The sequence below is a fragment of the Trematomus bernacchii genome, unplaced genomic scaffold (assembly GCF_902827165.1).
Source record: "Trematomus bernacchii unplaced genomic scaffold, fTreBer1.1, whole genome shotgun sequence".
NCBI lineage: Eukaryota > Metazoa > Chordata > Actinopteri > Perciformes > Nototheniidae > Trematomus > Trematomus bernacchii.
Genome location: NW_022987656.1, coordinates 6,619,076 through 6,635,576, shown reverse-complemented (window position 1 = coordinate 6,635,576; position 16,501 = coordinate 6,619,076). Strand labels below are relative to the sequence as shown.

Here is a 16,501-nt window from a genome sequence, read left to right as displayed (position 1 = left end):
TTGCATGGAGTTATTCTTTTTTAGTTATTAAATTAGACTTACTTTTTAATAGTTACAATGTTGCAAGTTTTACTCTTATTTGATATGACAAAGAAGTCTTTACCAGAAAAAAAAATGGCCGAATGTGTACATAGCTCATCATTCAATCTTGTGCGATATGAATAGCTACGCAAGTACTATTACAGCGATTAATGTTTTAAAAAAAGGTTATTGCAGCAGTATTTCTTTTTAAGGTTTTCCGTTTTTAAGGATATTATAAATTGGCCATGGTGACATTTGAGAAGCTGTAACCACCAAAAGGTATTTTTACAAATGTCTTTTACAAATGTTCTGTTTAACATTGAATCAGTTTCTTCCAGCATGTAGGTGGAACAGTTAGGAGAAAACACAGCAAGAGTGTGAAAAGAGTCGGTATTCAGAGCTCGTGATATCAGGTTACTCTGCTTTGTACAAAAGAGACAAAACAGAAGGGAGGTAACAGACCCCCCCACACAGTGACACAAACATTTTGTCACTTGGGAGACTGGGAGGAGACACTGGAAAGCCAACGCCTAGCCCCATATCAACAAACATACTGTGTGTGTGTGTGTGCGTGTGTGAGTTCTTGCGGCTAATCCTTAACTATATTAAGTGGCCTTCCGAGGCTCATAACTCATTGACTTACGGTTATACTATGAAGTGTGTGTGCGTGCGAGTGTGTGTTGAGGGTGTTTGACTGTGGTTAGAGATTAACCACCATACTGCCCAGAATGACCCACTTCATACACGCAAACGGTCAGCAGCAGATGTGCTCTTTACTCTGAGCTCTACGTGGGATCAATGCTATAATTAAGTATTCCATATTATCTGAAATGCTTTCTGTTTGGTGGCACAGTGAACCAGATAATGACCTGTCTTTGTTTTAGTAGGGTTCACACACAGTTTAGATTGTGTCCCAGGTCAGTGTAAGTGGACTACATTCTTGAAAACATCATCTAACATGCATAACTACAACCTGGTTTCTACATGGAAATATAAAAAAACCTACAGTTCTATATGTAGCTTGATATACAACTTTAACCCCCTTAAGCATAATGAATGACATGTACAAAGCCAAAATGCTTATTTCACAGTTGCTTATTATTTCTATTATTACCATTGTTTGTTGACACCACACAGCATTGTAATTAGGCGCTTCCTGCAATTGTCACATGGTGTGGTTTAAAGTTACTAGTCCACCTGTTGTGTGCGGGTTATGGCAAAGACAAAGGGCAAATTGGTTTCAATAACTTTTGTTGACAATATGCTCTTGCTGTTAATATTTGTTTTGTTTTCTTATTAAATTTGATGGAACAAGAACATCAGTATGGACTGACAATGGAGACCAGTCACAATGAAGAACCAAACTTAGCCCACTGCGGCTTCATTTAGTGGGAACTTTGTGGCTACAATACATAAGGCCAATAGACTGGTGCAGTTATGACAGATTTTGTAGACAGACCCAGAAATTAGCATTGCAAGGGCTTTCTTGACAAGATCGTAATGGGATTTTTTCATTGGATTTTAGAATATTGCGGAAGTTGAGATCTGTGCCAAACACACTTTTATGATTACACGTTTGTTCAGGAGGATAATCTCCAAATATTAACAGCGCAAGTGCTATCGGCAGAAGTACATTGCTAACGGCTTTGAAGGAACTACATCACGCTGGCATGACCTTACATCACTGCTAGGCTAAAGGTGGCTAATGTTCGCCCTGATGACGTTCAGTAGACTCATTTAACCACTTGTTGGTAACTCTGTTTTTACGACACACAGAAGCTTCCGACAATTACCAGTGGAATATTAACTGACGTATTTTATTTTGTAGCAAAAAACGTGATCATCTCGTAAACTTGTGTTAACCCCAGATCTTATTTTGTGAATATAACCAGAAAAAATGTACTCCAAGACGTTGGAGTCTAAAAGTGGTAAAATGCTAACTAGTTTCCAGGTTTAGGAATCATTCCTGCTCCACTCTATTGACATACTGTACGTCTTAGAGGGACACACTGTCAAATAATCTCCAATTTAAACACCAACTACTATGTATCGTCCTAGACCCGGGCAAACGTTTACATTATTTTGAAAATGTTTCCATAGTCGACCAAAGGGTTGAAGATAGCTCTCAATTTGTTTTCCCAAGCTAAGAGTTCCTTAGTCCATCCTTCAAATGATAGAGGTAAAGCATGTTTCCATTTATAGGCAAGATGCCAAGCCAGTAAAATAGTGAAGGCAGAGTCCCTCAGAAGTGTGAAAGGAGAGCTACCATTATACACTTTTATGACTACCCTTATTCAGTAGAACTACTGCAGACTTTCTCAAAAGATTTGGTCAAATGTCAAGCCAGTGTTTACCAAACTGTTGTGAGCCTATATATAGCGATTGACAAAGATGTCTCATAAGCAGCACCAATTAGATGGCAACAGAGTGAGTAAGCTCATTGTAAAACTAGGGGCTTTTTTGTATTTTAAGCTTCCAATGGGGTTTTCAAATGAAGCCTAAAATGTTTTTAAGCATCAACATTTAAGCCACTTTCAAAATTGTGTAATTTCTACTTTAAAAAAAAATATTTCTTATGCATGCTTCTTAATTATTTAAGCTACCTTTGGCTCTTTACTTGCTGTAACAATGTACATTTCCCCTTTGTGGGACGAAAAAAGGTATTCTGGAGGAGCATCAAAATAATAACAAAAAGATGCTGGTTTGTCAGTCAGCTTTGTCTGAGTACATTGCATTACATTTGGCTGACGCTTTCATCCAACGCAACTTACAATAAGTAGGATAGCATAAAGTTGTTGTTCATCGTTGAGATCAGAGGCCTGTACGACGAAGCCGGATTATCGCTTAGCTCGGGGTTTCCGGTCCTACAACGCTGGTTCTCTTTTTAGCAGAGGTGTGGACTCGCGTCACATGACTTGGACTCGAGTCAGAGTCGAGTCACATGACTTGGACTCGAGTCAGACTCGAGTCACCAATTTGATGACTTTGGACTCGACTTGACAAAATCACAAAACACTTGCGACTCGACTTGGACTTGAACACCAATGACTCAGGACTTGACTTGGACTTGAGCCTTCTGACTTGAGGTGACTTGATCATTTAATTCAGAGGTCTCCAACACGCCGATCGCGAGATGCCGCTAGAGCAGACTCGTCGGGGAGAGCAGATTCTCCAGCCGCTTCTACTCTTGCTGAGAATCCTTGCAGGCAGGGGCGGGTCTTTATTTAGCTGAGCCACCATGCGGCCAATCATATGCAAGGACACACTAGGATCATACCATTATGTGAAAGAAGGGTGGGGGGCAGACGCTCCAAAGACAGCAGGTGTAGTGGTACAGGCCAGCTACACAGAGCGACGGGGAGACGGGGAGCCGGATTGAAATGCAAGCGCGTCGGAAAAAGTCAAGAAATTAGCGAAAACCGAAAAAAGAAGCAGCATCTGGCTGCATTTCAATGATATTGGAGAAAGCAAAGCTGAGTGCAGGATTTGTAAAATGAAAATAACCTTCAGCGCAGGGTTTTTTTTGGTAACCACTCAGGATTTATTGCCAGAGGTGGGAGAAGTTCAGATCTTGACTGTACTTGAGTAAAGTACCAGAGTGTAGGAATACTCGGTTACAATAAAAAGTCCTGCATTCAAAATGTTACTCAAGTAAAAGTACAAAAGTATTAGCATCAAAATATAGTTAAAGTACTGCCTGCAGAGGGATCTAGATTCAGGTGTTCTTTTCCCCATAGAGACCGCCTCGCTGCACATTATCCCTTGCATAAAAATAGATTGTGGGTCCCTTATAACATGTTGTACACAGTGGAAATAAACATTCTGGTCACCTCAACATCAGGGATCTTATACATTAAACTCCTTCTGAATCAAACCGTCACGGAAGCCTTACCTTACTGATCCCTCTTACAATAGAAGAAAACACGTTACTTTACCAGCAGAGAGAAAATTGATTATTAAATGATTAATGTGACTAATAAAGAGCAGTTTGATTATTAAGTATTATTCTGTTGATCGATGTCATTACATTTGGTGAAATCAAGTCGATCAAGTCATATTACAGGAGAAAAATACAGTTTAAACTGCCGTTGCAGGAAAGAATCACCGACTGTGTGAACGTGAAAATGAATAGAATATCCCCTCCCATCTTCAGAGCAATCTGACTATTATAACATTAGCGTTAAGAAAGCTTACTTAAATATCTGCCACAACATAAGTAACCGGATCAAAGTAACATTAAGTACAGTCCGCGGCACTGTGAGTGCAGACGTCGATGTGTCCCATTATCATTCATATCATATCACATCATAATGTATCATATATTTCCTTATTTGAGTCAGCTTCTTGAGCCGTATCTGGCCGTGCAACACTCACAGTGTCACATACTGTATGCAGAAGTATTATTTTAAGCAACACATTAAGTTGACGAAACACTCGAGTCAAATGTAATTAAACTTAGACGGGGCAGTGATATCATAAACCTGTTAATGTACGCATTCAAACACTTTCTGTTACCAGCTGTATTCACCTTGCAGGTGCAGCTATGTGGCTTTTATCCTGGATAAAGTGTTTAAGTCATGGATGTTTAAAGTTTAACGTCTTCATATTTGTCTAATATTATAGTTCACTTTTCATTCAGGAAGTATGACGCTGCGCTGTCAGTACGCTTGTCCATGTTTGTGATTGGTCAAATGCTCAAAATACCACCCCTTTTATGTGAACGCGCACCTAACTAGATAGGACACGGCTGGCTTGAGTGATCCACTTGATAACCAGCGTCGTAGGACCGCTTAGCGAGAGCGGGTATGTTTTGGATTAGGCCAACCGGCTAACTCAAACATATCCAGGTTATGTTGAACCGGCTTCGTCGTACAGGCCTCAGGTGTTTGGCAAAAAGATGGCTTAAAAACTGGAAAAAGGTACGTCTATAACCACTAGACAACCAACACACTGACATATGTGCAAAATGGAACTACGCCATAAGAGGTGACTAAAAGACCTTTTTTTTGTAAAGCACTTTGAATTGCCTTGTGTTGAAAGGTACTATATAAATAAACTTGCCTTGCCTAAAATAAACGCACTCTCACCTTAACTACAGATTTAACCCTGGTTTGAATTGTTTTGTAACATTTAGGATGAAGCAAATCACAGCTCCTTGTTCAGAGGCATAAATCCTCTGTGCTTGTGTTGTGCATACACACAGCGTGCAGTCATGTCCTGTTGACCAAAACACACTTCCTCTCTCCAACCCCACACAGTGATGGGAGTGTACGAAGATACAATATAGAAACATTTTCTGGATTATATAAACTTTCCCATGGGTCTAGGACAACTACAATGTTACGTTAAGTAAAATGTAACACCACAAATGGTCTGTTGAAGTTATCTCACTACGGCTATTGCATTTATTGGGTGAAAAACATGATTAGATGATACATTTATTTTTTTAAATAGTAAGCTACTACGATATTATACGGAAAAACGTTCTGGATTCTCAAAGTTTGCCTGGGGTCTCGGTAACCCCTCATTCAAGTCAACAGAGAAATGTGTTGTTTACTGCCTGTTTTGTAATCTAATGCAGCGGTTCCCAATAGGGATGCTCCGATCGCCAATTTTGGGGCCGATCGCCGGAATCAGTATCGGCCGATACCGATCGCCGATCCGATCGAGTGGGCGGGGCCAATGGGGATCTTCCATTTAAAGTGATGTTTAAAACTCAGTTAATGGGGCTCATTCACTGGCGCTTCCACAAACAACAACCAACATCATTATTACATTCAAATGAAGTACATTATTCAAGTTTACATTAACTTTGGATAATAACACGGGAGAAATGAGAGGAAGCGCTCTCTTTTCCTCTCCCCCCCTCTCTCTCTCTCTCCTGACAGCCTGTCAGTATCTCATGCAGCTCACTGATCCAGTAATGAGTCAGACAGTGAAGAATAAATATATTTATAACTAGTTTAGCTTGTTCCAGAGGTAGATCAAATAGCTAAGTGTGTTAGGTCTAACTCTTAGTGTGTGTGTTTCGCTCCGCTCACCGGTCCGTCACAGCAGGATTTCTGCTTCACACACACGTTGCATACCGCTATTTTAATGTCATTTTCGGACACCTTAAAATACTGCCAGACCGGTGAAGCCATTTTGGCGAGCTTGTTTTGCCGCGCAGAGAGAAAAGTGTAATGTATTTTACGTCATCATTTTACGTCATGCGATCGGCTCTCGCGATCGCGAGAGCACCGATCGATCGGCAGAGAGTGAGTATCGGCCGATATAGATCGGCGGCCGATCAATCGGAGCATCCCTAGTTCCCAACCTTTTTCAACTCAGGGCCCACTTAAGAATCAAATGTTTGTGGCCCACATTCAACCATATACAATACGTAAATAAAGTTCTGATTGGTCCATTCAGAACATGTGACACGTTGTAAATCCAGTAGAACAGACCGCTGTCAAGGACTATAATGACCGTTGCTAAGGAGGATCAAGAAAGAGAAAGGAAAGGAGGTTAAAAAAAAAAAAAAATCTTAATAATGAAAATGTTTCCACACAAATCATAATATTTTGCAAATTATTTGGCGGCAAATATTGAATTTACATATACTGTACACCCTTTAATATTTTATTTGGGCTTTTAGATGAAGACCGCACACAGTTAATAAATACAACTATTCTTCTGGCTAAAATACATATTTTTAAAAGTCAATCAAGGAGTAATCTTAATTTAAGGTGTTTGAGGAGTAGATTCAAAATACAATTATTATTGCTACAAAAAATCAAAGGGTGGCTGAACACGCCATGAAATGGGAAATAATGAGCTCTAACGAAGAGTGGGATTAAAGGAACAATAAATATGCTTGCCATGTTGTTTTTTTGGTGGTATTTGGTTGTCAACCTATTTTTGTTTGTGAAATGTTGAAGTGACTGACTTCACTGACTGACTATCTTTATTTCTTCTGTTTTTGTTTTGTTGTCTGAGATGGGAATGTCATCTCCTATATGTTATTGTTATGTCAATGTTTGTGTCTTTAGCCTGTACAAAAAAATTATAAAAATAATGATAATAATGAAATTATTTGGCGGCCCACTTGTAATGCCTCCGCGGACTACTAGAGGGCCGCGGCCCACAGGTTGGGAACCGCTCTAATCTATTCAGTGCTCAATCAGGGGAAAATATCGGATGGCAGTTTGGTCATACTTCCCCTAAATCTTATCGTTTCTTAGGACTCTTTTTTTCCAGTGCAATCAAATCCAGTATTAGAACGAATTTGACTGTTTGACGCTGCGTAAAGCTAAGTTGAACACAGCATTCCTTTATAAAGATGCAACATACAGACCTATAGGAAACAGGAAATTAAACATTTTTGGACAAGGAAAGAAAAAGTATAGCAGTAAAGCGTTTTTTATCAATTTGTATATCAAAGCACTTCACACTGAGCATGACTTTTGCAGGGCACACTGTGTGACTTCCTGCTGGTATTGATCTGATCATTGGAGGTCAAGCAAGTAGACTAGAAAATGATGGGGCAGTTGGTTAGAGTTAGATCCATACTGATGTGTTCCATCTGAAAAACACCGTATGTGGGTGCAGGAATGGTTGGGTGAAGGAGTGGCGGCAGGGCCGGGCCAGAGCACACACACACACACACACACACACACACACACACACACACACACACACACACACACACACATCACCACACACACACACACACACACACACACACACACACACACACACACACACACACACACACACACAACACACACACACACACACACACACACACACACACCACACACACACACACACACACACACACACACACACACACACACACACACACACACTACACACACACACCACACACACACACACACACACCACACACACACACACACACACACACAACACACACACCACACACACACACACACACACACACACACACACACCACACACACACACACACACACACACACACACACACACACACACACACACACACACACACACACACACACACACACACACACACACACGTCGAAACAGAAAGAGGCAGACGGAGACTGATTAAAGAGCAAGCAATATCCATAATGCCAGTGAAGAAAATACTACATTAAACATTCTCTACAAATGGCAGTATATGGAGTGATGCAGGAATGAGTCCTAAAACCTGGAAATGAGTTAGCATTTAAGCACTTCTCAATTTAACAATTTTTCTTTTTTATGGGTTTTTGGTTAGATGCCTGAAAGGAATGTCTGAAATGTGAACAAGCTGAATAGATGTTCGCATTTTGTTCACGAACAAATACGTCTGATAAATTATGATAATATTAAAATAGGTTAAATACCCCATAAGTGAGTCTGAAGCTTCTATGCTTCTTAAAGTCGAGGTTGCTAACAAGTAACTAAATGAGACTACTAAAGGTCACCACGGCAAACATTAGCTACCTTTAGCTTAGCGTTGGTGGTGATGTGGTTCTTTTAAAGCCTAACGTTAGCATTTTACTTCTGGCGGTTGCATAGACGCTTAAAATCTGAAAGTGTTGATTATATGTGGAGATTCACCCATTAAACAAAAGAGTAAGTAAGTATCATAAATGTGTGTTTGCTTTAAAGGTCCCCTATTATACTGTTTTTCATCAATATATTATAGCTCTGAAGTGTTTGTCTGAAATACCAAACAGATCATTGCAGCATCCCATAATCCCCTCTGTTTCAGCCATGTTTCCAAAGTGCTGATTCTGTCTGTTACTTTAGAGGAAAATAAGGAGCCACTCCCCACGCCCCTCTGAGAGATATTTGGTTAAAAAGAACCCATTAGCCGCGTTCACACCGGAGTACTTTTCACCGTACTTTTCGCGTTTACTTCCGTTAGTACCCCTTATGTCGCGTTCACACCAAAAAGAGTACTTAATCTCGGGAACTTTTACCCCCATTTTTAGTGACTGCTGAGAGATGGTACTTTCCTGGGGGAAAAAAGTGCCCCAGTTCTGATTGGCTGGGCGAATTGCAAACCACGCCCCGTAAAACTCTGAAATGTTTTGTAGAGCCGCAATTTTATTATCCTCGCATTAGCATTATTAGCATTAGCATTCGCCCAGCGCACAAACGCAGAGAGACTAAGTTATGGCAACACAAAATAAAACATGGGAGCGGTGGAGATGAGGAGGTGTCGGCGTTCTGGCGATTTACTCGGAAGGCTTCAGTAGAAGCTGCTGGGAGTCCCAGCAGCTTCTACTGAAGCCAGTCCCCAACTCCGGGGACTTCCGGCCAGGGACTCCGGGTGGCGGTATACGCCGTGAAGTTGTTTGCGGCCTGCCAGTAAACCCAAAGCAGAAGAAGACGAAGTGACGTCAGCGGCTCATTTGCGTAATCTTCCCTCAGGGAATTTATTCCGGTGTGAACGCGATCTGTACTAAGTGCCCTGGGGTAATAAGTGCCGGGGCACTGAGTGCCGGCACTGAGTACGGCAAAGTACTTGGTGTGAACGCGGCTAATGGTGCTCTAGGAGGAGATTCAGGTGATAAGGTGAGGGGGGTTACCTTGGTTGGTGATTGGCTAATGGTTACACAAGCCCAAAAAACGTTATGACATCATAAAATTGCCAACATCTGATCAGCTCATTTTCAGACAGGTTTTTATATGGATCAGGACAAAAAGAGAGGGGGTCTTTTTTCCTGAAACTTTCAGAATCTCTTTGCAGAGGGGACACATGGTGATGTAGAAAAGACATGAAAAAGTGGATTTTGCATAATAGGTGACCTTTAATATTCAGAAATCAAATGGAAATAACCCATTTACTTGTTGTCAAAGGAGGCCTTGTGAAGGTCAGCATACAAAAATACATCATCACTGCACCACTCTTTATATTTTGTTTCTACTAGATAAGACCGTTTGTGTGGGTAAACCTTTTTTTATAATAATAATTACAATCTGGACTGCCGCTTGTGTGCTGTAGTTGAGTTTGACCTATAATTGTTGCCGTAGTTTGCGAGCTCTTGTGTTAGCATACCTGGTAGTACGTCCTGATGTGTCTGGTGAGAACGGTCAGGTTGTAGAGGCGGAGCGACACGTCATTGTTCACATTCTTGGTCAGTCTCTGATTGGTGGGGCTGGGGTCACTATGGAGACACAAACGCATTACAGGAGCACTTAGATTGACGTAAATTGGTGCTACTTAAGACAAAGATCATATTACACACACATACGCACACACACACGTCCCAAATGCAGGGTTACTATTGTGTTGGATTAGGATTTATGCCCGACACACGCCAGCCTGGGCCAGACTGATTTGCATTTGAACGGGGGGGTGACGCTGTCTGGCTGACCTACTGTCATGGAGTCAGTCTGCTGCCTCATGGGGATGATAATAAGAACACAGAGGCTGGAAAACAAACTTCCATTTTGCTTGGCCAAGCATTCAGAAGTGATCCTTACCATCTGAGCTCCTGGAAAATGTACTTTGCTCACTGAAATGAAGCTAAATAAAATACTTAATCTACTAATAGGTTTATTAAAACAGTAACTTGTTTGGGTTCAATCAGCTCTGAACAATAATAGGGTTACAGACTGACATTTCACATGGTTTCATCTATTCTCCTTTGAATGAGCTCGGCTTTTATTATTTGCCAGGTTTCATCTGGTTCAGTGGTTAAGCTCCAACTGATATCTCAAATCCTTTCAATGGTAAAACTTCAACAAAATAAGACAGAAATATAAGGAAAAAGCACTTCAACATCACTTGACCCTTGAACCATGTCAGAGCTCACACTTTAAATAACACTTGCCCTTTCAGGTCTTAGCGTTTCACATTTGGACAAAACCATAATCACAATTCCACACACATTGAAATACACAGTGTATTCCAGCTCTACTTCAGCCAAAACATCAATCTTTGACTTTAAGTTAGAGTAAGTTCTTTCTTGACTTTCACTTACACAGTTTAAACAGCACTTCAGATACTTCAACTTCGCACTTTAAGGTCATCAAAAGCTTATTCATTGTACTAAAATTACACATTTAAGTATTTCAGCACACCCATTTCAGATGCCAGCTCCCCTCATTTCAGTTACACTATGTTGACCAATACTTCAACTTCAGCCTGTTTCAGTGTGACTCAGAATGAAGATTTTTGAAAAAAGGAATTATAGTTCAGACAGCTTACTGCTTCTCTGCCTGGCTTCCTTTATTATTCCTTCTGGCTCTCCACCCTTGCCTCCTCGCCCGTAACCCACTTTCCAATAAACCCCTCCGACAGTCCTAATGACCCCCCCTCCCCCCTCCCAGCCTACATTCATTGCCAGGAGAACAATAGGGTGATTATCATTGTTTCCGAAGACAATAACTGATATATGAACATGTGGGGTGATTGGGGACAGAGGGCCGTCTGGTGGGAGGAGATTTAGATTCCAAACAAGTAGGTATTTGCCGTTATTATCAGTCGGGACAGACTTAGTGCCCAAATGTGTCGCTCCAATTTATAAAGAATGAAAGGAAAATAATATTTGTCAGCCTTGACAGAAACGCAAATATTTTTCAGCTTGTGATGGGCAAGATACTTAATGTTACCTAATGAATGTTAGCTTCCTTGAACAGGAGGCATGGTAGCCCTGCCTCTGTATGCATGGGTATGAATGCTGATTTGTATATGTAAATGCACTTTAAGGAGTAGTAAAGACTGAATAAAGTGCTTATAAATGCAATTTATTTATCATTTACCATATGTACGTATGTGTCATCATGGCAAAATGTCAACGGTTCTGCTGTTCAGGGCTTCTGACCATAATATATCACATTTTTCTAACCACCAGATTCTTTTTGAATTGTTCCCAATGAGGACAGAGCTTATGCTGTTCCTCCTCAAATAATAGAGCTGAACCCAGCATCATTTTTCTGAGCACACTGCCATTGTAATTGTAGAAAACTCGCATCCTCATCGATGTAGAAACTGGAGGAAAAATGTGTTTTTGGCCGTGTCTTCCAGACGTAAACTGTCCAATAACAAACACTGAAAAGCATGTTTGTTTGAGCAGACACTTGATTCAGCTGTCGGTGAGTGTTGTGTTGTCTCCGTACACAGATTGTTCTCCATGCGCTACGGCTGTCAGAATTAGCGGTAAAGCTCATTCATACATAGTTCAACAGAATTAAGGCAAGGGGCGATCCCAGTCTATCATACAACAGTGGCTGTCAAGATATTTCTATGACAACAATATCTTGATAGCATATCCATATCCTAACCGCTTTTGTGTGACAGACTAGCTTCATCCCCTTGGATTTGATCATCCGTTTGTGCTACTATATATTTGTTTGACATTGTTTTTTCACTATTGCAAATAACAGGAAGTAAGACAAGATAAAAGTCGGCAGCAAAATCCATGGTCCACCTGGCGAACCTGATCCAACAAATCAAATTTCAGATCTTTAATATGATAGTTTCAATATGAGGTTAGTCAAAAACAAGCTTCTCTAGGTGCTTCAGGCACATTTGAATATTTTCACTCGAAACACTTGGAGTGACCAAACAAAAATGGCAGAGCGCTCAGAACAAATAAGTTGGGTGCAGCACTTTTATTTTCTGTTCTCGTTGGAATCTATTGAAAAAAGCTGCCGCCGCTCAGAAAACATTGGAATGTGGATACTATATATATATTTCTGTCAGTCTGTCAGTGAACAGATTTTGTCACTGTGCTCCACCTTGCAAGATGCACAGTTGAGATAATTATAAGCATTACTTGAAAACGATGCGTGCAAGCATGTCCACGTTGAGATTTGTTATAGCACACTGCGTCGGTGTACTACCTGTCTGCTACTGTGCACTTCCTGAGCCAAAGTACAAACTGACAGCGGGTCAGTTCTAAAGGCACTGTTAATGATCTAACTAGGCTCTCTCTTATAATGTGCTGTTCTTTATGCAGACTTCAGCAGCACATCTGGCTGTGACGTTTACAACCTGAAACCAGCGAGTCAGGATGTGGTCGTGCACACACACACACACACACACACACACACACACAGGAAATACTGAATTAACTGATTACCGTTCATATACCCAGGCCAGATACACATCAAAGAACTTCTTTCACTGTCTCATGCAAATAAAACGTGGACCCCTCGCTGTGGGGTTACTTACATGTGTGTCATGATCTTGTGCAGGAAGACGCCGTCCACCAGCTCCATGAACATGTTCACCTGCTCCTCTGAGCCCGCGTCTTCACAGGAACCCAGAGGGCCCAGCGTCCGCACCTACACACACAGAAACAAGTTACTACACCACACATCTTTTCAATGTTTCCCTTTTGACTTGAAATGCTTGATGACATCATACCAAATACTGAGTTTCCAGATCATTACAATAGCTGTTACATTTAGCTGAGGCTCTTGCAATAAGTGCATTCAACCAAGAAGGAACAAACACAAAGAAGCAAGAATCCTGCAAGGACATCAGCCCCAAATAGGCCAAGCATTTCTTAGTGCTACATACAGAAGAGAAAAGGTTTTTTGGGGGAGTTTTAAACTGGACAAGAAACAGGTGGGTTTCACTTTCAAGTATGCAACAGGAGATGGGTAGACTTTCTGCAGCCGTGATATCAATATTCTTCCTCCATTTTGGAGCCGGGGTCATGATAAGACAACTGAGTGTCTTCCAGAGTTACAGTCTGTTGAAGTATGAAAATGCCTCCTTACGCTAGAGTGCCGAGTTGCAACAGAGTGGATATTTGGCACTAAAAATACACTTATTTGTCTTTAGAGGAGCTTCATTTTAACATTTGAATGCATCCTTGCAAAGAACAAGTGAAGGGGCGCCCTGGTAGCCAACAGAGCATCAACATTGTGTTAAAAGTGGGAACCCTTCTTTAAGAGCTATACTAAAGTGAAATGCTGTCAACTTCACATTTGAAGAGGCCCTATTCTGCTTGTTGGGGTTCCCCTTCCCTGTAGTGTGTTCTATAGGTTTGTGTGCATGTACATGCTCTGCAAAGGATCAAATCCCTGTGTTCCCTCCAGAGGGAGTTTATCTGCCTGTAAATGAATATATCCATAAAAAGTGACACATTTCTGTTTGCAAATGGGTTAACTGTTGCTACATTACTCTAGGTCGAGTTTCCATTAGTTTTGAGCAATGGCTAGCTCAGTCCCAGTTTGAAGCTATGCTAGTTTTCTTCAATTAGCTGCAGTAATGTTTGCTCTGATTCATATTTTGACAGTATCACACTTGGACATGCCGACTATGGGAGAGGCTCTTGAACATCATTATTTGGTCAAAATATGATAGAAGGGCAAAGAAACAGCATCTGTAACCAGTGAGGAAAAACATAATGTAATGATTCTGTTTTGACTCTGAAAGTACTTTCCCTGGTACTGTACCGGTCAGAACAGTGTCTCTCAATGGGTTAATAATGCAAGCTCCTGCAGCATGGTAAAATGGAGGGCAAAGTTGTGTTTCTACTACAGTATTGTAGTTTTAAAGAAATGTAGCCGAACTGAGAGAAAGAGATCAGAGAAAGTTAAAAAAAAGTCAGAGGTCAGCAAGTGTTTGTGTGTGCGTGTGCTGCTCCCACTCACCCACACCACCAGCGGAGACTCCATGAAAGTGGACAGTAACTCGGACAGAGTCACGTCCATGTTGTTCCAAAGGCTTTTCACTCCGTTAATTAATCAGTAAATATTCATAAATCCAGCGGCCATCAGTCGGTCTCAGCAGAAGGCTCGCGGTAGAACAAAGCCCCCGCGAGGCATCGATTCCCCCCTGCACGAGCTCCCTCTCTCACCACTATTGTCTCGCGCTGTCCTGTTTCCCAAAACACTGGGTTTAAAATGAAATACGTTGAATTTGGATCCAAACTGTTTGAAATGCTTCCATATGCACACCGGAGTCAGTTCCGTTAGTTTGGCGGGTAAAGATCCAGTTTATTTTCCGGTTGAAGGTGTAACACTTGATCCAAACTTCTCGGGACAGTAGTTCGCGTTGCCAAGGATACACGACTCGGAACGTAAATCGACAAAAACGGCCGTGAAATAAGTTAAGAAAAGTAAAGAAAGTGGAGAAAACTGAAATACACGATAGATAAACATAAAACGTTAAAATAGTTATTTCCGTTGTTTGCTACATCTCCACCACGTCCCTCTATCGCTCTATACCTCCTTTCTCTCCATCAACCTGACCGTGCGACAAAAGGAACGAAAGGGATGAATGACAACACTATAGACCAATCCGCTGCTGCAAAAGTGTAGTCCCCGCCCCTATTTGGTAAATCAGCCAATTACTGTGCAGTTTCATTTTTTATTCTCAGTCTTACGTCACCGCCTTCTGTCGCGAGCCAAAGAGCACAGAAGTAATACGATAATTAACATCTTGAAGAAGATCCTGAAATAGAAAACTTTTGTTTTGGTACCCTGAAATTAGTGGACTATTTTACATAAGTAATATATTGAGCTACACTGGTTTTGCTATAATGAAAGCACTAGTAATAAGATTGACTATTTTTTCTTTGTTCCCTAAATGTTATCCTTTGGTTAAAAGGAATAGAGGACTCAGAATTAAGACATCATATTTTGGAGATGTTTTAGCCTGTGCACAAAATAAGATTATAAGTGATTGAGGATCAGAGTGAAATTACAATGCAGAAAGAAAGAGGTGGCATCTGTGTAATATAAATATTAAAGGCGAGTTTATACAAAGTTAACTTCAAGAGGGCCTATTTTGGGGGGTTTCCCTCTCTTGGGAAAAGGCTAAAATCCCTGTGTTCCCTCCAGAGGGAGTTTCTCTACCCCACACTCCTTTGCTTACTTTAGTAACATAGTGACATCATAACGTAACTCTTGCGCTTTTATTGGTTAGGCTCCTACAAATTGTACATGATAAACTAAGGGGCGGGACATCTCTAAGCAGTTGACCAATCGGAGCAGACTGGGAAGGGATTAATAGAATGAAAATAAAATGAAGGATTACTGTAGGACCACTTCCAGGTCTTTTAGCCTTAGGGGACTTCCCTAGAGCAAAATGTAAAGTATAGTCACTGACAACAATTGATTTCTATGTGATAAATGTAATTTCTATAAAGTCTTTAACTTTTTATAAAGCAACCAAAAGCTAAACATTTAAACGTGATCCTCTTGCCATTGTAGTTTACAGAGAGAAGAATTGACTGTGTAAGTGGAGTAAGATGCTTTTGCTGCTGATCTCAGTGCAGTCAGCAGTACCTGTGAAGGAAAGAAGGGTGTATCAGGGTGAGGCTAAAGGGGAAATCAGCCAGAGTCATTGATTTGGCATGATCAGACAGGAAAGAAGCAGTTTAGCAACTTCCTGTTCAGAACCAGACCAAACATGCAGCAAACACACATGTTGCTAAATCAAAGGAGCAGCTATATTTGGACTAAAGTAAAAAGTGAAGTGGTAGATCTGAGAAAGTAAACTGAAGCATGGCACATGGCAACAATAACCTGCAGAACAGCGCCGCCGTGTGGCTCT

General features: G+C 41.0%; 1 protein-coding gene across 2 annotated transcripts in view; it reads right to left on the bottom strand.

Annotated features, from left to right (window-relative positions):
* Positions 1-15,189, bottom strand: part of ccdc88c (coiled-coil domain containing 88C) — a 57,888-nt gene extending 42,699 nt beyond the window's left edge. For both annotated transcript variants that reach the window (XM_034135214.1, XM_034135215.1), the window contains exons 1-3: positions 14,596-15,189; positions 13,163-13,275; positions 10,040-10,148 (exon numbers count right to left, since the gene is read on the bottom strand). In XM_034135214.1, the coding sequence (XP_033991105.1) occupies positions 10,040-10,148; positions 13,163-13,275; positions 14,596-14,655 (282 nt within the window). In that variant the 5' untranslated portion in view covers positions 14,656-15,189. The remainder of the gene's footprint in view (positions 1-10,039; positions 10,149-13,162; positions 13,276-14,595) is intronic.
* Positions 15,190-16,501: the final 1,312 nt, after the last annotated feature.